Raw genomic sequence first — 24,207 nt, 5'->3', positions numbered from 1 at the left:
ATTATTAATAACAGTAAGGTTGGTATATAACTACTAACAAAGGAGTAACCCAGTCAAATTAATCACAAAATAGGCCATTAGTAACCTAGAACCAAAATTCACAATTTTTCGACTCCTACCACATTAGAATGGAAGCTCCACAATGGTACTGACCTCTGTATTTTGAGACCTGGCATTTAATAGACAGTACTAAATATCTGTTACTGAATGAATGAATGAATAAATGAATGAATGATAACTAAGCAATTAATTATTTTTCTCTACCCTCCTCCATATATCAAATCTATTAATTAAAAAAATATTCCACCTTCAGCTGGTGTGGCTTGGTGGGTTGAATGCCAACCTGCAAACCAAAAGGCCACTGGTTCTATTCCCAGTCAGGACACATGCCTGGGTTGTGAACCAGAACCCTGGTTGGAGGCAAGCAAGAGGCAACCTATTGATGTTTCTCTCTCTTTCTTCCTCCCTTTCCCTGTCTATAAACGAATAAATAAAACCTTTTAAAATATATGTATCCCAATCAAACACTTCCTTCAATATCATTTTCTTTAATCAATCATTTCCATAATGGTCTGAAATGACATTCTCTTTCCCCATAATGATTACAAATGGCTCATTATATATCTCCAACTTCTCTGCTATTTAATCAAGAATTTCCCCAATTAATTTGGAAGTAATTAGTTGAGCAAAATAACTAATTTTAAATAGATACACACATATTTATGTAAGTATTGTGGGAGCATACAGAAAAGCACCCAACCCATTCTTAGAGAAAGGATACATGTAGAAGTAAACTGATTTTCTCTTTTAGAAACTAAAGAAAACACTGAAGGTAAAAAATTCTGTATTTTATTTAACTTCACCACTGATTAGCTCATTCACAGTTCATTATAAAATAAGGGCAAGAAATTCATAAGAAAGGGAGTCAAGGATGGTTACTGACTAAAAGATAAGGTATTCCTTTTATTTTAGAAAATAAGGTCATTTGGTTGAGTAAAGGTATCAGGAAAAATTATGTGGATAAATAAAATAATTTGTTACATTATATTAAGGGATAAAAATTTAATTCAATGAACTTAATTTCAATTCAATGAAATTACATTTTATTAAATTATTTTAAAAGAAAATTTTATTTACAGGACTTCTCAGGTTAACTTGAAATTTAGAAATCGTTTTGTACTCACATTGCTGGCTTAACACAGAGTTTTCTAATTGGGTCTGAATCTCCTGAAGATAAGGTGAAGAGACCCAGAGGAAAAGAATAGCATGACTCCTTTTACTGTGATCATCGTCCTTACTTTTCCATACACCAAACCTCTTTAAATGTGTGGTATCCACTACCAATAAAACCTCATTCAGGGACACTAAAACAAATAAAATATAACAAGTTAATAAATTAACCTATTTAGGAATACAACACTTAAGCACTATCTAACTCTAGTATACTGTATTTCAAAAAGAATTGTGTGCCAATTTTTTCAAAAATATCATTTCCAGTGCACTTCACTAAACATAGCTAAATACCCCAAACAATATGGTTAGAGTAAAAAAGATCACACTACAATTAGAAAGGACTAAATATTTATTAAATAATTAAATGTAGGGAATTTAGTCTCTTATACTATATTATCTCAGTTATATCCAGTAATGAAAAAATATGAGTGCAAATTTCCATAGCATAAAATCTTGTCCAGAGAGAGTTCTTACTAAGAGTTCCAATACCATAAGAAGAAGGAGGAGGGGGAGGAGGGGAAGGGAGAGAAGAGGAAGAAGAGGAAGACTATCTTACCAATGCAAAAAAGCATAATATAAGCATTATGATCAACCAAGCCTCCAAATGCTACCATAAGCCATTTTATGACTATCTTTCTTCTCCCAAAGTATCTGCTTTCTACTACACAGATGAGCCACTATTAAAAGATTCTCAAGAATAGTATGAGCTTCTGAGTGGTCTAAGATGATATTTCTTTTAAAATTCTTACAGGTTTTACTTCTCAGAACTTCTAGATAATCAGTCTGCTTTATTACTCTTCCCCTCTTAGTGAGCCAAAAACACAAAACCAAAACAAAAAAGAAAAAACCCTCCTCTGAGGACTTTTTTTTTAATTTGAAGAAATATATAAAACTTGTATAAATAAGTCCTGAAGGTCATCTGGTACAACTTTAAGAAAACAAGCCACTAAACTAAGGATAGAAATATCAGGTAAGTATAAACCCAAGATGGGTACTGACTGGAGACAAATCTTTTAGTATTCCTCCCCTCATCTGCTGGCACTTTGCCATTCAAAATGTATTCCTCAGCCTCTGACAGTGGCATCACCTGGGAGACTGTTAGAACACAGCAAATCAGGCCCCACCCTATATCTACTAAATCAGAATCTTCAGTTTAACAGAAAAGCACAGGTGATTCACAGGTACATTAAAGTTTAAAAGCATTTTACAATAAGCATTCAAATACTTACAACTTACCCTAATGTTCCCATTCCAGCCATTCTAGTTTTTTTACTTTTTATTACAAATTAATCCATTTTAAACATCTTTCTTTCATATTTCCTCCTCCTTTCCTTCCCTCATTCTATTTCTCCATGTCTTTTTCTTGCACCCTTTCTGTATTCCTATTTATCCACTGTACCTACTAGTGTGCCTGCCTTTCCTCTCTTCCTAGCCTGTCCTATCCTATCCTATCTCCCCTCTTTTTTTAAAATTTTTTAATATATTTTATTGATTGTGCTATTACAGTTGTCCCATTTTCCCCCTTCACTATCCTGCACCCTGTACACCCTCCCACCCATATCCCCCCCTTAAGTCATTTCCATGTGTCATACTTGTAAGTTCTTTAGCTTCTGCATTTCCCATATTATTCTTACCCTCCCCCTATCTATTTTCAACCTACATTCTATGCTACTTATTCTCTGTACCTTTTCCCCCTCTCTCCTCCTCCCACTCCCCTGTTGCTAACCCTCCATGTGATCTCCATTTCCGTGGTTCTGTTCCTGTTCTAGTTGTTTGCTTAGTTTCTTTTGGTTTTGCTTTAGGTGTGGTTGTTAATAATTGTGAGTTTGCTGTCCTTTTACTATACATGTTTTTTCTTTATCTTCTTTTCTTAGATAAGTCCCTTTAACATTTCTTAAAATAAGGGCTTAGTGATGATGAACTCCTTGAACTTGACCTTATCTGAGAAGCACTTTCTCTGCCCTTCCATTCTAAATGAAAGCTTTCCTGGATAGAGTAATCTGGAATATAGGTCCTTGTCTTTCATGACTTGGAATACTTCTCTCCATCCCCTTCTTCCCTGTATGGTCTCTTCTGAGAAATCAGCTGACAGTCTGATGGGAACTCCTTTGTAGGTTACTGTCCCCTTATCTCTTGCTGCTTCTAGGATTCTCTCCTTCATTTTTACCTTGGCTAATGGAATTATGATGTGCCTTGGTGTGTTTCTTCTTGGGTCCAACTCCTTAGGGGCACTCTGAGCTTCCTGGATTTCCTGGAATTCTATTTCCTTTGCCAGAGTGGGGAAGTTCTCCTATATTATTTGTTCAAATACATGTTCAATCTGTTGCTTTTCCTCTTCCCCTTCTGATACCCCTATAATTCGGATGTTGGAATGTTTAAAGATGTCCTAAGCTTCTTCTCGTTTTTTTGAATTCTTATTTCTCCATTCTTTCCTGTTTAGTTGTTTTTTTTCTTCCTTCTGGTTCACTCTATTGTTTTGAGTCCCAGTTTCCTTCCCTTCACTATTGGCTCTCCGTACATCTTCCTTCATCTCTTTTATGGTAACCTGCATTTTTTTCATGTAATTTGTGCCCAAAATCAACCAATTCTGTGAGCTTCCTGATCACCAGTGTTTTGAACTGTGCATCTGATAGATTGGCTATCTCTTGGTCACTCAAAAGGATGAGTCCTGGCGGACTGACCTGTTCTTCTGTTTGAGACATGTCTCCCTCTCTCTCTCTCTCTCTCTCTTTTTGATCTGGTCGCTCCTGTTACGGTGAGGGGCGGAGCCTTAGGTGTTCCTCTGGGCTGGGCACCCCAGTCACTAGATTGTGACGTTGTATGTGGGGGCGGGGGCGGGGGCAGGAGGGAACAATGGCGGTAGCTCCTTCTCCTGGGACCTCAGTCCCTTCTCTGGGATCCTGGGTTGTGCACTCTGCCCTGGTCCACAATCGCCACTTCACTGGGTCCGCCAGCTGCTGCTTGCATACTCAGGATCCAACCGCTGCGATCCTGCGCACCCCAGATGCCTTATGCGCTCCCTCCTGGTAGCCTTGTGCACCCAGTTCTCCCTGTTCTCCATGCCGTGACCCACGCAGGCTGCTTGTCTCCGCCCCTGCTACTGGTCCGGATGAATAGGTCTACTTCAACTTCTTGGCTGTCCGACTTCCATTCAGATAAATTCTCGGTCAGTTCTGGGTGTTATTCTGCCTCTAAATTGTTGTTGTTCTAATCTTGGTTGTGCGTGGAAGTACGGTGCACCCACCTATGCCTCCATCTTGCCAGAGATCTCCCCTCTTTCTTTTACTCTCTATTTACTGGTTCCTTTCAACAGACTGTCAATCACTCACCTCTCTATATATTTTATATACCTATCCAACCTTCCTATCTACCTGTCATCCATCTTATATTTTACTGTAATATTCCAACTGATTTCTTTTTAGATTTCTTTCCGCACTGTTCAAAATCATAATTTTCTTAGTTCCTCTTTTTCAAATCCTCATACTCACATTCTTTCTTTCACTTCTTTTAGATTTTATTCTTCCTTACAGACTCATTACTTTAAACTTTCTTCCCACTTCCTCCCTTTGTATCTTTCTCCTTCCTTCTTTCTTTATAGCCTTTTTCTATACATTTCCTCACTCCCTTTTTGCTCCATCCTTTTCTTTCTCTATACCTAGCTTGTCTGTGCCCTGCAGGCCTGTCTGCCTTTTCTTTCTTCTTCCTTTGTCTTTCCTTCATTCACTCCTTCCTCCTTCTTTCCTTCATCATTTTATCTCGCCCTTCCTCTTTTCCTCTTCCATTTCTCCTTCTCTCTCTCCCTTCCCTCCTTCCTTTTTTACTGGCTCTTCCAAGGAAAAACAAACACTATTCTTTTCATCTCTAGCTCTTTTGTTCTTTTTACATCTGTTTTATAGTCTTTTCTATTGGCTCATACCTTTTAAAATCCATTCTCTCACTCTTACTCTCTCCCTCCCTAGCTATCCTTCTTTATTTTTTTAATAATGCCTTCCACTTTTTTCCAGCTGATTAAGATGTAACTGACATAAAACATTGTGTGAGTTTAGGTATAAAACATGTTGATTTGAGACACTTATTTTCTGCATTGCAATTGGGACAAGCTAGTGAATCAGGGCAAGTGGGGTAAGAAAACTGAGACAGAAGCAATTTGCAGCTATCTACTGAATCCTATCTTCCCTAAACCAAGGACACTTAAGAGTAAATGGCTTGCACTTCTTCCCAACCAGAGAAAAAAACAAATCACCCTACTCAGGGAGATTAGCAGAAATCCAGTTAGTTCCATTTGCAAACCCAAGACAGATGAAGTTAAGGGAATAAATCTCATTTGCACATCTGCATAAAGCTGATGAATATTATATTATGATCCTCCCTGAGACCTCCCCTGAACCCCCAGCCTTTAAAACCCCTCAAAATGAAGGTCCCAGCATGCTCTTCATCCCAGAAGCAAACCCTCTCCTCTGCCCGTCCTTCCTCCCCTGCAGGCATGTATCCCAACTCTAAGGGACCTCATGAAGCTTGCAACTGGGGGCAGGGGCAGCTCATCCTGAGATAACCCCCTTACACTGTCCCCAATGTCCCTTTCTCTCTGACTTCTTAGTGAGTCAGAGCAGCCCAGCCTAAACTCATTTCCCCACCTACTCCCTCTGTTGTTGCTTCTTCTATCCTAGGCCCTTCCTTGTTTCACTAGCTCCAGATTTAATAAACGCCCTCTAAAAATCACCTGGATTTGTGTTGAGAAATCCTTCCTGCATGAAATCAAGAACCCACACACTACTGATCAGCCCTAGGCAGACCTACTCAAGGCCAAGTCCCCATTCCAGTGACACAACTATCACCATAATGTTAGCTAACACAGCACATATTACCATTTCATTTTGGTGGTAGGAACATGTAAAATCTACTCTTAGCTACTTTCAACTATTTGTTATTAACTATAATAACAAATCTGCACATCAGATCCTCAGAAGTTATTCATCTTATAACTGAGCATTTACTCCAACCAACATTCCCCCCAATCCCCGTCCCCTAGCTTCTGCCCTGCTAACCACCACTGTAGTCTCTGTTTCTGTGAGTTCAGCTTTATTAGATTTCACATATAAGTGAGAGATATCATGCAGTATTTTTGTCTTTCTCTGTTTGGCTTCTTTTAGTATAATGCCTTTATGGTCTATCCGTGTTGTCCTTCTTTCTCATGGCTCAATAATATGCCAGTGTGTGTGTACCACATCTTCATCCATCTATTGACAGAAACTTAGATTGTTTCCATATTTTGGCTACTGTGAATAATGCTGCAATAAACATGGGGTGCAGATATTTCCTCAAGATCCTGTTTTCATTTCCTTCGGAAGTATAACCAGAAGTAAGATTAGTGGATCATATAACATTTCCATTTTTTTTTGAGGAACCTCCATATTATCTTCCATAATAGCTGCACTAGTTTATATTCCTACCAACTGTGCATACCACTTGCATGAGGTGATAGATACCTCATTATGGTTTAGGTTTGCATTACCCTGTTGATTAGAGATGTTGAGCATCTTTTCATGTGTCATTTGTATCTTTTCTTTGGAAAAATGTCTATTCAGTTCCTCTGCCCATTTTTTAATGAATTTTTTTTTTACTTTGGTTTTGTTTTACTATTGAGTTGCATGAGTTCTTTTTATATTCTGAATATTACCCCCAAATCAGATACATGATTTGAAAGCATTTTCTCCCATTCCGTAGGTTGCCTTTTCATTTCATTTTTCCCTTTGGTGTGTAGAAGCTTTTAGTTTGATGTGGCTCAACTTGTTTATTTTTACTTTCGTATCCTTTGCTTTCATGTCAAATCCAAAAAAGCATAGCCAAAATGGATGTTAGGGAGCTCACTGCTTATGTTTTCTCCCAGGGGTTTCTTCCAGGGGTTTCAGGCCTTATGTTTAGTCTTTAATCCATTTTGAATTAGTTTTTTGTGTACAGTAGAGAGTAGGGTTCAGTTTCATTCTTTTGGATGTGGCTGTCCAGCTTTCCCAACACCATTTATTGAAGTGACTATCCTTTCCCCATTATTTATTCTAGGTTCCTTTGTTGCAAATTAATTGATCAAATATGTGTGGGTTTATTGCTGGTCTCTCAATTCTGGTTCCATTTATGTGTCTGTTTTTATGCTAATATCATACTTTTTTTTATTACCACAGCTCTGAAATATAGTTTGAAATCAGGAAGTGTGATGCCCCCAGCTGTGTTTATCTCAGGACTGCTTTGGCTATTTGGGATCTTTCATTGTACCATGCAAATCTGGGGATGTTTTTTCTATTTCTGTGAAAAAGACCACTGAATTTTGATAGGGATTACACTAAATCTGTAAATTGCTTTGGATAGGATAGACATTTTAATATTAACTCTTCCAATCCATAAACACTGAAATTCACCCATTCTGAAAACTGCCAGTGAAACCAGCAGCAAAGACAGATTAAATTAAAAGAGGAGTGAGAATCTTCAGCAAAACTTCTTCTCAGCATATCTTCCTCATGCAGCTCACAGCCCCAAATAGTTCATAGTATTTCTGTGAAGTCTAGACAAGTATAATTAAATCAAATGATCCAAGCTTTTACTATGAAAGGTAAATTTTCTTTGGGAACACTACTTTTAAATTTTTCCTTTAAAAAAGAATTTAACACCATCGTAAGAAATATTTACCTCATTACCAAAATTTCCCCCAATATCTGGTTTATTCTGTTATAGGGCTATGGCAGACATTGAAAGTGGGAGTTGCCTATCACTATTCCTACCCACTGATAGAAATTTTACTAACAGAACAGATACCCAGCTTTTAAAAGTTCTGTTTCTAGCCCTGGCTGGTGTAGCTCAGTGGATCAGGTGCAGGCCTCCAAACCAAAGGGTCACTGGTTTGATTCCCAGTCAGGACACATGCCTGGATTGTGGGCCAGGCCCCTGGTAGGGAGTGCACAAGAGGCAACCACACATTCACGTTTCTCTTTCTCCCTCCATTACCCTCCCTCTAAAAATAAAGAAAGAAATCTTTAGAAAAAACTAAAAATAGAACTACCATGTGATCTAGCAATTCCACTCTGGGTATTTATTGAAAGAAAATGAAAACACTAATTCAAAAAATTATGTGCATCACCATGTGCACTGTTGCATTATTTATAATAGCCAAGATATGGAAATGACCTAAGTGATGCAGACCCTGGCTGGGGGGTCCGAGACATTATGAATGAGGCGAGAGAAACTCACACAGACTACCAAGTCCTGTGGAGGAAAAGGGAAGACATGGCTTCTCTCTCAAGAGGAGAAAAAGCTCGGCCCTTCCCTTGGCAAGCCTTTACTGTTTTCTGGTCACATTACATGATGGTCCTCATTTACTATGCATGGGTTCACTTTAGGTGGTTATCTTTTACAGAAAACAAAGAAGAGGATGCTGCTAATCACATCACAGAAGAAGGATATTTGCAAATGCAAAGGGAAAAGTGGTTGAACTGGTTACACTCATCCTTGGAAGGTTTAGCATGGATTTTAGGAATTTAAAGATATGCAGTAAACATTTGCTGCCTCAATTCAGGGTGAGGGAGTTTTAGCAAAAAGCAAGTCTCAATGCAGCCTAGGTACAATGCAGGCCTGATTCCCCATGGAGAACCTATCTGTGGGCGTGGGTCCTATTTGGACCCATGCCACGCAGAACAGTCTCCTATATTTCCCCCCTTGTTTTTAGTTAGGACCGCTATAGATCCCACAAAGCTTGCTACTTGCTGGTCTCTTACACAACCCTGGGAAAATAATTCGCAAATGCATCCAACTACACAGAGCATTATTATAATCAGCAAGCAACCAGCAATTCCAAAGACCCACATTCTCAGATTAAGCCCATCAATCACTGTCAGGTAATAAAGATTAAACAAAAGATAACATTCAAAGAACTCTGAGAGTTTATCTGAGTCAGGGTCAGATAGTTCAAGGGCCATAAAACTTTTGGGAAACAAACTCATTTCAGGCTTGGACCCTATCATTTAAATTGAGGGTTATTAGCAAAGTAGGTTTCACAGGATCTTATGCATTTTTTCTTAAGCCTGATTGCCCTAGGAAACCCACCCTTTCCAGCACAGGGAAGCACCCACCTCCAGCATTGTTTCAGGCTTAAGTCAGGCAGGGGAAGTGAGGCAGCCAAAAGATTAGGAGACTTCTTGCAGACAGAATGAGGACTCAGGCTCTATCAAAGCTGAGGGGTGAGGGTCCATCACCCCTTTTTCTATAGCCCCCCAAGTCCTTCCCTGGGGGGCCCCGTGCTCATGCCACCTGTCTTAGATCATCCCTCCCTTGAGGAATCTTACCCGTCATTGGCTAACTGATCAAGCACTGGGGGCCAGGCAAGTTGAAGTAAAAGGAGTAGAGGCGGTGCTCCTGCCAGGGAGATAAGCTTTGTCTCCTTAGTGGCTTATGGTCCCAAGGTCATTCACTCAGCCTTAGCCATGGGGGGGGGGGGGGGTTACAGTTCCTGAAACCAGGCAGAGCAGTTCCCAACACTAAGTATTCACCAAAAGATGAATGGATAAAGAAAACATTATGTGTGTGTATATATGTGTGAAATGGAATACTATTTAGCCATAAAAGAGAATGAAATATCACCATATGTGACAACATGGATGGACCTTGAGTATATTATGCTAAGTAAAATACATCAGACAAAAAAAGACAAATACCATGTAACAGCACTTATTATGCAAATTCGAAAACAACACCAAGCTTATAAATTGAGATCAGACTGATGGTTCCAAGAGGCAGAGGATGGGGTAGGCAAAACAGGTAAAGAGGTCAAAAGCTACAAACTTCAGTTATAAAATAAATAAATCATGAAGATTTACTATACAACATGGTGACTATAGTTAAAAATACTGTATTAAGCATATTTGAAAGTTGCTAAGAGAGCCCTGACCGACATGGTTCAGTTCATTGGCATTGTTCCACAAGGTGAAGGGTCACTGATTTGATTCCTGATCAGGGCACATGCCTGGCTTGTGGGCCTGGGCCCCGGTTAGAGTGTGTGTGAGAAGCAACCAATCGATGATTCTCTCACCCATTGATGTTTCTCTCCCTCTTTTTCTCCCTACCTTCTCCACTCTCTAAAATCAATCAATAAAATATATATATTTTTTAAAGTTGCTAAGATAGGATTTCTTAGAAGTCCTAATCATAATGAAAATAATTCTTTATTACTTAGTGAGGGAATGTATGTTTATTAGACTGTGATATCAGTATGCAATAGGGCTGACCTTCAAACAACACAAGGCTTAAGGGTGCCAGAGTCCGGGACCCCCTCCCCTACACACGCCAAAGTTGGTACATGCTCAGGTCCCTTATGTAAAATGGCACCAAACAATGCATAAAGTAGGCCCTCTGCATCTGAGGAATGCCAACCACAGATGGAAAATACTGTTTTCAATCCACAGCTGGTTGAATCCACAGATGCAAAACCTGGGGATATGTAGGGCCAACTGTGTATTTACTGAAAAATCCATGTGTATGTCAACCAACGCAGTTCAAATCCACATTGTTCAAGGGTCAACTGTATATACAAACATCAAATTATTACGTTGAACACCTGAAATTAATATAATGTTGTATGTCAGTTATACCTAAGTTAAAAAAAAAAGAATTTGATGTGTAACTCTGTTACACAGGTCTTTAACTACAGCCCTGTATTTTTTGAAATTATTACTTCCTTTTGAAACACAGGTCTTTGTTTCTAATAAATTGCTAACGTTACATTATTCCATAATAATATAAAAATTTCCTAATTAGGAATACCAATGTATTTATTTATTCTGTGCCTTATGTAATGTTATTACTTACAGTTGCTTACTAATTATTAGAATCATTATCATAACATTATATTATCTAATCATTAGAATCATATATTTGTGATTTCTGTGCATGGGTATTGAGGGAGTCCAATGAATGATATATTTTTTAAAGATTTTATTTATTTCCTTTTAAAAATATTTTATTTATTTATTTTTAGAGAGAGGGGAAGGGAGCAAAAAAGAGAGAGAGAGAAACATTTATGTGTGGTTGCCTCTTACATGCCCCCTAACTGGGACCTGGCCTGCAACCCTGGCATGAGCCCTGACTGGGAATCGAACCAACAACACTTTAGTCTGCAGGCCAGCCCTCAATCCACTGAGCAACACCAGCCAGGGCCAATGAAAGATATTTTGATCAAATCTTCAGTCTTGGAACTAAAGCTTCCTGTTACCTAGTTCATTTCTGAAATGCTATTTGTGTATATATTTTCCTCTTCATTCCTCTCTCTCTCACAAGTCATCCTCTATATTTCTTATTATTTTTCTTAGCATCATTATTCATTCTGAAAGGTTTTCAAACAAACAGAGAATGAAAAAATGCCCTGGGTCTCCAAGTGGCAAATATTTCCCAATCTACTTTGCATTATTCAGATAAAAAAATGGTTTTTTAAAAAAACTCTCCTAACCCCCCTATGCAAAACCATTTTACATGTGTATATACATTAAAATTTTCCTGCCCTGGCGAGTGCAATTCAATGGATTTAATGCCATCCTGCAAACCAAAGGGTTACCAGTTTGGTCCCAGTATGGGAACATGCCTAGGTTGCAGACCAGGTCCCCGGTGGGGGACGTGCAAGGGGCAACCACACATTGATGTTTCTCTCCCTCCTTTTCTCCTTCCCTTCCCCTCTCTAAAAATAAATAAATAAAATCTTTTAAAAATAGAGCTTCTGGTCAAAGTGGAGGCACAGGAGAAAAGTTCTGCTTCTTCCCACAACCAAAAGAAGGACAACAACCAATTTAAAAACAAAGAAAGAACAACCCACAACTACCATTTGCATGGAAGTCCAACAACCAAGGAGCTAAAGAAACATTCATCCAGACCAGTAGGAGGTGAGGAGACAGGTAGCTGGAGTGCTGGGATGGAGAGAGCCCCCACAAGGCAAGGCGACAGACTGGGGCAGGCAAGGTGGTAGCTGGAGGACTGGGTTCAAAGTTCATGAAAGGCAAGGACCTAGGATCCAAAATTACTATATCCAACAAAGCTATCATTTAGAATGAAGGGCAGAGGAAGTGCTTCCCAGATAAGGTCAAGTTAAAGGGAGTTCATCATCACCAAGCCCTTATTATATGAAATGTTAAAGGGACTTAGAAATAGAAGATCAAAACTATGAATAGTAAAATGACAACAAACTCACAACTATCAACTGAACCAAAAAAAAAAAATTGAACCTAAAAACCAAAAACAAAAACCTAAGCACACAACAGAACCAGAGAACAGGAACAGAATCACAGAAATGAAGATCACATGGAGGGTTATCAGTGGGGAGGGGTGGGGGAAGAATGGGGGGAAAAGGTACAGGGAACAAGAAGCATTAAGTGGTAGGTACAAAATAGACAGGGGAAGGTTAATGAGAGTATGGGAAATGGAGAAGCCAAAGAACTTATATGTATGACCCATGGACATGAACTAAGGGTAGGAATGCTGGAGAGTGGGGGTAGTGCAGGGAGAAGGGGGATAACGGGAAGAAAAACTGTAATAGCATAATCAATAAAATATACTTTAAAAATCTTTAAAAATAAAAATAAAAAATTTCCTTATGCTTCCTTCCTTACAGTTCCTATTGCTTCTATTGTTATACACCAAAACTCTCCTTGCTATCAAAATATTATTTCTGTTAAACCCAAAAATTATGAGTCCCTTTATATTAGTGTACTATGTTCAGCATTTTTAAACATTTTAATTCCTTCTGAAGCTGCTAAAAAAAGTGTTATGTTGAAAAACATTATTAACCTTGGTTTACTTAAATTCTTTGTTAGAAAAAATCATGGAAAACTTTTTGCAGAAAGATTTCAAGATTTTAGCTGACCAATTATTTTATGCTCCAAATTACAGTGAAAAGAGGCCATAAGACAATGATAGCTTACCTTGAAATGGGATCTTAACACACTTTGGCGTGAACTAAAGGAAAAATACAAAAGTAAAAAATGAGGTACCACTCAAAATGTTCCATTCAAAATTTTCAATTTTTTTCTTTTTCAAACCAACAAGTATATATTAAAAGTCTATGCTAAAAATGCTTACACTTTTTTTAACCAATAAGCCAAGAATATGTTTCACTTAGTTTTATTGACATTTAAGAACCCTGTGCAAGTGTTACTTACAATCAGAAACAGCCCAAGTGTCCATCAGTAAATGAGCAGATGAGAAAGCTGTGATACATTTACAGAATGGAATACTACTCAGCTGTGAAAAATGAAATCTTAACCTTTGCAACAGCATAGATGGACCTGGAAAGTATTATGCTAAGTGAAATAAGTCAGTCAGAGAAAGACAAATACCATATGATTCTACTTATATGTGGAATCTAATGAACAAAAGCTGATGAACAAAACGGACATAAGAGCATGAATACAGAGAACAGACTAACAGCTGTCAGGGGGCGGGGGTAGGAGGGCTGGGTAAAAAAGTTGGATTAAGGAAAAAAACCCTCCCTCCTAGACCACGGTATGGTGATTACCAGGGGGAAGGGAGGATGAGGAAAATAAGAGACAGTAAAGGAGGGATGAATGGTAATGGAAGGAGACTTAACTTGGGGTGGTGGACACAACACAGTGTACAGATGGCATGTTATAGAACTGTAACCCTGAAACCTATATAATTTTATCAACCAATGTCACCCCAATAAATTCAATTTAAAAAAGAATTCTGCACAAATAATTTAATTCTCAGTATGTTCATTCAAAAAACCAAGTAAGACTTTGCATAATATATTTTTCAAAATGTTTCTGAATTTTTAAAGAATATGACAAAGTCCAAAAGAAAATGCCAAGAAATGTCACTGACTTAAATAAATAAACCAACCACAAAACAAGGTTTGATTCTTGGCTTTGTTGACATTCCCAGCATTCATCTTTCTTTGCTCCATGTTATAAATTCCTGTCTGAGGATTCCGCAAGGTTCTTGCTGTTTCTGGTCCTTCTGCCAGGACGATAATTTCCTCTCTGTATCTCTTGTATACATATCTGATCTCCTTAAGTGTTGCTTTTATAATAAACTCTCAGGACTTGGAGAGCACCTATATCTTACATGTGCCATCTAAAATAGGCTTGAGCTTTGAATTTTTTTCTATTAATGCTAAATGAATTAATATTTATTTATTTATTCTCTGGTTAGGTTTGTCTTTTGAGCAAGAAATTTGTGAAATGGTTGACCAAATCAGCGGTACATATAGTCTGTAAGCACAAAACAGAATCAAACATGGTCTTAGTACATGGGTATCGAATAAAAAAAAAAACAATGTTCAGTGAAACCACAGGTTTCCTGTGACTCCATTTTTTGCCAATTTAAAAATTATTTCATATTGTAGTTTCACAAATACAAAATTCATATTTCACAGTGTAAGTTAGGCACTAAAGCAAAATTCACACAAAATGGCACATGAGTTAAAGCTACGCTTGGGTTTCAAATCCTGCCTGTTATCTCTACCACTCAAACAAACAGTAAGTAGATAAATCAGGTAACTTACTAAACTTCTCTCAGATTTAGATAAGACCCTTAATCAAAGGTAACTATTATCTTTAGACTCCAGCATCTGATTAATTATGTTATCTAGTTTAATCAAATTCACCTTTTTGTTCTGTCATTTTCACACAACCTTATATATATTTGAGGTATATTTTCCATTGCCAAATTCTTTCTGACATGTTTTACTGGGTCTTTGATCTAAAAAATTACATCTTGGCAAATGAAAATAAATAGTTATATGAAATGCACATGAGCATTTGTTTTTAAATTTTTATAGTCATTACTACAAAACTATGAACTAGAAGTAGTGCAGCTCTGTATCTTCAGCCTCTACTTTCTATGTTATTCTCTCAATCTTTCACTGTAAGCATTCTTGCCTTATCAAACCTTTCAGCTTAGCAAGGATCTGAGACTCATTCACATCGTTGTATGATGATTAAGCCAATATGTAACCTCTCTGAAAGGCAAAGCCCTATTTCTGGCAAACATTTAATTCCCAGTTAAGAAAATGAGAAACATGTTTCCTGTGGCAGTAAGGTAAACCAGTTCTATGAAATCATTTCATATCTATTTAAACTTAAAAATAAAGGATGAATATAAGAGCAATTACAATAGCCAGTACAGTTCTCTGAACATTAAAAGGCACTTAATAAATATTTTCCTGCTATCAATAAAGATGAGATCTAACCAATGGATATGAAACGCTCCAAAAGATATAAAATGTTCATATCTATTGGAGCATTCTCTGCACCACCGATTTTCAACCAGCATGGCATCAGATTTTTTAAACATGTAATGCCTGACAATTTAGTCAGAGGCAGTGACCTCTTTTCCCTTAGATTGTTAAATTTCAAAAATGATTACAGCCTGAACAACAATAGCCATCTGGTGTGAATGTCCTGTTTTGGACCATAAATATATAGGTTATATAACAGAGTTACAATTTATTGATCATGTTGCATAATAAGGTTGCATCTGATTGGTTAATTCTTGGTACCAGAAATCCTTATATACAAATATAGGAACCTGATTTTTAAAAAGTCACTTTGGAGCAAAAAGGGTAGGTAACTACTATTTTCTCTGTAAATCAACCAAAATTATACATAATTTTTGGTGTCAGATGGGCAAAAAAATATAATTTTTGGTGTGCCACAGAATTTTAGTAATTAGTTTATGTGTTCTTTAAGATGAAAAAGACTGAAAATTGCTGCTCTACACTGAAAAAAAGTAATAGTAACTTAAATGTCCAACTATAAAAAAAATAGCTCTAATTTATGTAACAGTTTACCACGATCAGCATTTTTCTAGTTCAGCCACATTATAACTATCATGACAGTGAGAACTGTATCTCCAGTGTCGGCAACAGTACATAGCAGACACTCACTAGGCATTTGGAAAATGACTGAGTTCAATTCTCTAATACATTTACCACCCCACCAAAAGTATATTCTTTAATTTCTAAGTTACAGAGTATCATGAACTTTGCCTTAAAAAAAACATAAAAGTCTTTGGAAAAGCTCAAAGACTTTTTATTTCAATTGAATTACATTTTTGTAATTTTTTAAATTGTTTATGCTCTCTCCATCATAACACAGCTTAATTTTTGCAGAATTCCTCTCAGTCTTTGCTTACATGCATAAATATATATTTTACCTGTATATATTTACTTAGATTTACTAAATCACTTTCTTATAATTAGACATTTAAGTTTTTTACTTTAATTGTAAGAAGTGTTCCAACAAACAGACATATTTTTTTAAATCCTCACCCGAGGATATGTTTATTGATCTTTTAGAGGGAGATGAAGGGAAAGAGAGGGGAAAAAAAACATCAATATGAGAGAGAAACATTGATCAGTTGCCACCCATATGTGCCCTGACAGGGGACTGAACCCTCAATCTAGGTATGTGCTCTGACCTGGGATCAAACCCACAACCTTCTGGTATGCAGGATGATATCCCAACCAACTAAGTGACCCAGACATATTTTTTTAAGACCTGCTTTATGTCATTTACTGAATATCTGCAGTCCCCTACTATTTGTAACAGCAAAATAGTTAGAGAACTGAAATGTGCAACAGTCAGGAATAAAGGACAAACCAAGTATCCTAAAGCAAGTACACGAATTAAATTAGTTTAACATAACTATGGTGAGTTACAAAACAGTATGTATGCCATACCCTTTTATTTTAAACAGATATCTATATTTATAATATGAAGAATATAGAATGATATACACTTTAGAATTAGTGGCAGTTGTCTCCAGATAAGCAAGATTATAGGTGTTCTTATTATTCCTTAATTCATTTGTAGTTTTTTGCTTGGTTTTGGTTTTTTGCCCATAACAAGCCCACCTGCCTCTGTAATAACACAATTGTCGAATATTTATGTTGGGTTTTCCTCCCCAGCTAATCAATTATTATCATATATTCAAGTTACCCAATTTTGCCACTACAAAGTATTCAAGAAAAAACTGGTTAAACCTAAATCTAAAAGCAAAAAGCAAAATGCTGAGGGGAGGATGAATGGTGAACAAAATTCCTTAAAGCACAAGAATTGTAAAATCACCCCAAGCATGCCAAAATCATCATTATGTGAAAACCAGTGATCAGGGAATATTAATTTTAAACTAAACCGTTCCTGTGCTTTCAATCAAAGCAATTTTAACTATATCACAGTCCTCGTTATAGTTCCCAGAGTTTGCTGGACTTGTACATAATGTTTACTCTATTGAGATTAAGTCTTCCCCCAGTGTCACCAAGTAAACATCTATTTTATGTCTTAAATCATGCACTGTCCTCTCTGTAAGCCTTCCCTGGTTCCTCCAGACAGATATAGGTGCTCATTCTCATATGCACCCTTTTTGTACATATTTCCTTGTTCATTTTACCATAATCTAAATATCTATTTGTGTGTCTGTCACTTCCATTATAAGTTCCCTGAAAGCAGAGACCATGTCTTACCATTTTTATATTCCCTGCTCTACTAATAACACAGTGAAACATTAATAAACTTCTAGGAAAATACTGAGTAATAATCTGATGTAGTCAATTCAATTTAACTGAAGTTTATAGGGCCTACTTAAACTTTAGCCATTTAGGAAGGATAAGAGAATTAAAGCATAGCTCTTTACCACAAGATGCTTAAGGCTAATGGAGAGGTTCAGGCAAGAATATAAACAAGTATCAACATGTAAAGTAAATATTATAACACATGTGCAAACAAAGTGCTGTAAGTATACAGTAAAGAGAGAAGTTAATTCTGAGTAGGAAGGAGAAATCAAAAAAGGATTCCTGGAAGACGCATATGCCTCTAGGATTTTAACAGGCAGGAATGCTGAGAAAATATAGAAAACAAAGTAATATCCAGTCTGCCTTTCATTGACATTATATGAGGAAGAATACTAAAGGAAAAAACAAAGTAGAAAAACATAATAGGAATTGTTCTTGGAGATCCTTAAATAACAAGTTTAGTGATTTGGAGAACTCGGTTTACAACAATTTAAACCAGCAAAATGAAATTTTTTATTTGTGCTCCTAACTATGCACTGAATAAAAATATACTTCACTACTAAATTAACTTTAGAGCCCAAAGAGTATCAGTACATAGTTCTTACACATGGTCTCCATTAGAATAGTCAGATCAGAAATATAATTTTAGGACACACCCAATTTTAGAAATGCCCCTCTAATTAAAAACATGTTTCAAAGTATGTATAATAACATATTTAAAGTGTCCCATATAAAATTATTCTCAGTTCTATTTTCATTTGCACTAAAAAAAGAGAAGACGATCAGAAATGCCTTGTCCAAGATCCAAAACTAAAAAAATAAAATTAAATAAATAAATATACTTACTGTGACACAACCTTTAGAAGCTCCTTTTATTTTACCAATATAAACAGAAGTAAATATAACATCCAGTTGTAGATCCATCTCATTACTCGGTATAATACAGGAAATGTTTTCCATGACAGGACATAATTCAGATGAAGCCTAACATGAAATAAATTATAAGATGCTTATAACCCTCGATATTATATAAATATATATGCCAACAATGATTTTCCAAAATAAAATACTTTAAATTACTATTAATGAAGCTGAAGGAATTTATACTGTGAATAAATAACTGTCTAGATTATTTTTTCTTAAATAGTACATGATCTACCTTGAGAAAATTACTCTAAATAGTCGAATCCTAAATTAATTTAATAAGTCTAAGCTCTAGAAATTATCTCCCTCTGTATCAAAGCCATGATTTCAAACTCAATATTCCCTTTATTCATTAACTCACCAGAAATAAATTAAGATATAGTGTTTTAATTTAAAATGAGTTTTGAAATATATTCTCTCTTTTAATCACCACAACCACTCCATGAAGTAATATTCTTTTTTCCATTTCTTAAATTAATAGATGTTTGGATTAGTTAAGTGACTTGTCCAAAGTAATGCAGTTAGTAAAAAGCAAAGCTAAAATAAATTCATGTCTCTCTCTCCAAGTCAAGGGTTACTTCAACCATATAAAATTGCTTCCATACTCCAGGATGATGCTCTCAGCTATTGAGAGTTTAGTGAACAATGAAGGGATATAAGTGCCAAAAAATCATCTGTTACACGAAATCTATGTATGTTACTATATGTTATGTCTGAAGGATAGCCAAACAAGTTGCCTAAAACCTCAAAAATCATACCACTTCCACACAATTACACAACTGTTTTTAAATTACAACAGATGACCAGGCAGAATCAGCAGCAGCTGCTGCCCACAATCTCTCCTGAATTTTACACTGCTTTGAAATGACTTTTCCAACTCCACATATGCCTAGCCTTTGCACATTGTCCCCCTTTAACCCTAACATCACAAGTAATCAAATAAATTTTCATTAGAGAAATTAAGCATGTGTACTAACTCTCTACATGCCTCTAGAAAATGTGGTTAGTCCTCATCTGGAACTGCCAGTACTCATTATTTTTAACCCAGTTCATAATGTCAGTTACCTGCTTAATGGAATTTCTTTGTCATTCTCATCTTTCATTGCTCATTCAACTGTTCTTATATCCTAAGTAAAAAGGGGAATCAAATCAACTACAGGTGGCTCTAATCAGTCACAGAACTGTGTGTGTTTGTGTATTATAAAATTACAGGATAGCACAGAAATTTCTTATTGGGACTCACATTTTGTAAAGACTAAATGCCTCCTGAAAGTGACCAACACATGTTTATCATAATTTCATTTAAACTGGAAACAAGGGGGAATGTAGAAATGCTATGGTATTCTGCTTAAGATTTTATTTATTTTTATAGAGAGGGAAAGGGAAGGAGAAAAGAGAGGGAGAGAAACATCGATGTGCAAGAGAACACCAACTGGTTGCCTCTCACATTTCCCCACCCGGGGACCAGGCCAGCAACACAGGCATGTGTCCTGACCAGGAATCAAAATAGTGACCTTTTGCTTTGCAGGACCATACCCAACCCACTGAGCCATGCCAGTCAGGGCTGCCTTACAGATCTTGGTAGATCTCCACATTACTTGCTGTTTGGTTGTGATCATATTCTGTCAGTTCTACAAGATATATTTTTTCTTTAACATTTTTTTATTGATTGATTTTGAAGAAAGAGAAAGAAAAATCAATTTTGCTGTTCCACTTATTTATGCATTCATTGGTTGTTTCTTGTACGTGCCCTGACAGGAGAACAAACCCACAATGTTGGCTTATCAGGACAATGCTCTAAACAACTGAGCTATATTGCCGGGCCTGTTATTTCCTTATAATACAATCATTTCCTACTGCACTGTAAACTTACACGCCGTCAAAGGAACCATAAGTCATCTAGAACAGTGATTTCCAACCTGTGTGCTATATATTTTTAAAATATACACTACCTGCCTGATTTTATAGGCACACTAACCTCTTTTCCCTTACACTGTCAAATTAAAAAATGACAATAGCCAACACAACAATAGTTGTCCAGTGTGAATGAATCAAAATTATACCTGTTTTCTGTCAGATCGGCAAAAAATTTATTTTTGCCAATTTGACACAGAATTTTAGTGATTAGTTAATATGCGCCATAAGATGAAAAAGGTTGAAATCACTGATCTAGAAGTCTGAACTCACTATCAACAATGACACTGCTTTACCTACAAGTACAACTAAGCTATCAATTACACTGTTGGCCCACTGGGCAAGAATGAGTACATTTTACAAAAACTTAGAACCCAGTTGCTAAGGTGATCTCTATATGGAGTTCCTAATGCAATAGAAACACTCGTGAAACTAAGCAGAACCTGTTTTCATAAAGCTGACCAAATTCTTCATCACACTCCATAGAATAACAGCCCCTGACATTATTCAAAAACAAACCAAGAGAAATTTACCATAATTCTGTGCTGGTAGCCACTGATAATCACTTGTTCAAAATAAGATAATCAGAGGCTCATAGTATGAATAAACATTGACAATAAATGACTTGATCCTTACTTTAGAGCTAGCCTCTTCAAAGTGCTATGTCAAAAACACAGTGGCTGACATTAAACAATTAGAAACTACCATTTATTATTTTTCTGTAAGAAAAAAGATACGAAGAACTTAAATTGATAGATTTGTGACACTGTTCTAAATCCTTCATATGTTATTTTATTTAGTACGCAAAATAATTTTGTGAGGCAAGTGTCATTATCCTCATTTATAACATGAGGAAAACCAAGCTTAGGGAAATTAGGTGACTGTGCTGAAATGGCAGAGCCAGGATGTGAACACAGGTCTGGACATCTCCCTCGGCCATCCTCTTTCCTCGACATTGTACTGTTTTAACAGCACATGAGGAAAAGGAGTAATTCCTTTTTTTGAGGAGTACTGTATTTAGTTACAGTATTGCAAGGCCAGATAAATATTGGAAGGTATAGTTCTAGAAAAGTTTTGATAATAAAGCACTTAAATGTCTAATGAGAACCATTAAAAAAGAAAAATATTCAAGGGATAGAATATTCACATTGAAAAAATATAAATGGCCAGAAAAAAATGGTATAATCCTTCCCTTCAAAATAAAGACAATTATTTATTTCTCTGAAACTAACAGGAAAATTGTTTTAAAATTCAAACTAAAATTTTTAAAATTTTTTTTACAAGATACTCCTTGATAAATCAAAAAATAGTCATTAGTCAATAGTGAATATTTCATCATCTGTGAGAAGGCAGAAATAAATTACCTGTACTGATTCACATGTAATCGATGGCAGTTCTGACAATGCTGATTCAGAAATATTCTCATTTTCATTAGTGACTCCATGGTCTTGCTTACATTGTAATTTAAGAATTTCTGAACTTTTATGTTCAATGGGTCCTTCTTCATCACTAGAAACAACAACTAAAAAGGAAAAATGTATTTTTTCAAATGTGTCTCAATAATTATATATCAAAAAGAGAACTTTCTAATTCATGCAATATACCTTTAATAATCCTATTAAACTTAATCATCTATTTTTCTTCAACTTAAAAACTGGCCTATCATTCATTATCTTATTTATACTAGTTATGTACATTGTTTCCAAATCAGTGCTGTTATTTAGCAGTTATCTGCAGGTTCAAGGATGAAGACATTTAGAAAGGTATAAAGACATGAGAAGAACTTCGGACTAAATTCTAGTCCTAATTATGTATTGTGCCATCACTCTAAATTGTACTTTGAATCTTGTTACGTTAATTTCTTCTAGGAGGGACAAATGAATGGCTAGGGGAAGATGTGGAAGACTCTTCATCTTTCAGGACCTTTCATGTGCCATGTGGTAATATCAATATATTTAGAAATTAATTAAACCAAAATTAATGACAATAATTAAATAGCACTTAAACTCTGTGTATTTCAGCTTCATCAACCAAATGATAAGAATAATGGTCCTTATGGAATCTTTCAAAATCTGATGAGGTAAATTATACACTAATCTAAAAAAAATTACTTTTGCTTACAAGCACGCCATTGTTTTTGCCTAAATCAATACTGTTAACTTCATGACGTCCCAAAACCCCAAGTCTTTCTCCCAAAAAGTCAGTAAATTCCACACTAACGTCATAAATGGCTTATTGCCTAGCCATGTTTTATGCAAGATGAGAAATAAAATAAGTACAGCAGAAAAAATTAAAAACCTCCTGTTACTTACTTGGTTCAGCCAAGATCAACGACTGGTTCCCTTCACTGTGTTCACTTAAAACAGGCTTTTCTATTGTGTTCAACTTACTCTCATCCTTCTCAACCTGGGTAGATATCCCCAAAGCATCAGTGGAAACAGAGCTCTCAGAAGCTTCAGTTATTGAACAGTCAGAGGTGCTTTGAGCGGCAGCACTTGAAGCCAACTCCTGACTACTAAGTGAGGACAGTTTAGTAAAATCACTTTCTATAGGTTCAGGTGTAATTTCTTCATGCAGTTTTGGGTCTTGATAATGGTTTTCACTTGACTTTTCAAATTCAGAAGATACCGATGAGTCATTTTCTTGTTCTTTCTGCACATAAATAAATGCATACAAAAACATTAGCATTATTAAAATTTGGCTAGCATAAAGAATTTCACCAAAGTTTAAATTCCAAAAGAATATGAAAGTAAAAATACTATGGCATTTCTGTAACTAGGAATAGGAATCTACCCAATTATATACTACATTACTCTTGCCAGTGTTTCCCAAGTATAAAAATATAGTTTGATCTGTCCAATCTGATGTCCAAACCTTTTTTCAAAAAGATGGGATGGTGAGTCTCCCATATTTTCAAGTGCTTCAGATGGTCTCCCATGATCTAAGTCAACTTTAGAATAAGAATTATTTTTACAGTTGTATTTTACAAAAGTAATGAGGCCACGTGAAATCACGTGGCTAGTAACAAGAGTAAAAAATTAAAAACTTAAAGAGGATAATGTTATAAGAATTTAAGAATATCAATCACTGCTTTCAAATCTGTTACTGCATAAATCTAAATCATGTTTATATAACTCAAGGGCACTGAAACTCCTGAAACGCCCTGTGAATCAGGGAAATCAAAAGGCTGTCTTTATATATTTATATATTTGTTATCCAATTCTAAATCTTTGAAGATACAAGGGGGAGGGGCAAAAAAAACCCAAAATTACCTTCTGAAGGGCAGGGCCCTTGCACTGGAGACATCCCCAACTAGGTGAGCGTTCTAGGACTCCACCTGTATCAGTGTACCAGCTGGCATTGTTGTGAGAGGCTGCATTCAGCTTCAGTGAATTTTTTTTGAAGACTCTTTCAATGCATTTGCCCATCTCATGATGGGTGATTTACAAGTGCACCTGCCCACAATGTGCTGAGTATTCAGCAGTTTTTGAACAAAAACTGCATGATCCCTGTGTCCACCCTCCATATTCACTGGATCTCACCCCAGCGACTTTGTTTTGTTTCCCTGGATGAAAGAAGTC

At 36.3% G+C, this 24,207-nt stretch overlaps 1 protein-coding gene across 12 annotated transcripts in view; it reads right to left on the bottom strand.

Annotated features, from left to right (window-relative positions):
* SENP7 (SUMO specific peptidase 7) overlaps nt 1-24,207 on the bottom strand; it is a 130,894-nt gene that overhangs the window by 29,009 nt on the left and 77,678 nt on the right. For all 12 annotated transcript variants that reach the window (XR_004901362.1, XM_036017978.1, XM_036017979.1 and 9 more), the window contains 5 exons: nt 22,939-23,278; nt 21,991-22,148; nt 18,635-18,772; nt 13,179-13,212; nt 1,185-1,364 (listed from right to left, as the gene is read on the bottom strand). Coding sequence is in view for 11 of the 12 variants with exons in the window: in XM_036017978.1 (XP_035873871.1) it covers nt 1,185-1,364; nt 13,179-13,212; nt 18,635-18,772; nt 21,991-22,148; nt 22,939-23,278 (850 nt within the window). In the remaining variant the exon portion in view is untranslated. The remainder of the gene's footprint in view (nt 1-1,184; nt 1,365-13,178; nt 13,213-18,634; nt 18,773-21,990; nt 22,149-22,938; nt 23,279-24,207) is intronic.

The sequence above is a fragment of the Phyllostomus discolor genome, chromosome 2 (genome assembly GCF_004126475.2).
Source record: "Phyllostomus discolor isolate MPI-MPIP mPhyDis1 chromosome 2, mPhyDis1.pri.v3, whole genome shotgun sequence".
Classification (NCBI taxonomy): Eukaryota; Metazoa; Chordata; class Mammalia; order Chiroptera; family Phyllostomidae; genus Phyllostomus; species Phyllostomus discolor.
The sequence above is the reverse complement of the archived record's forward strand: the minus strand, read 5'-3'. Positions and strand labels throughout refer to the sequence as shown.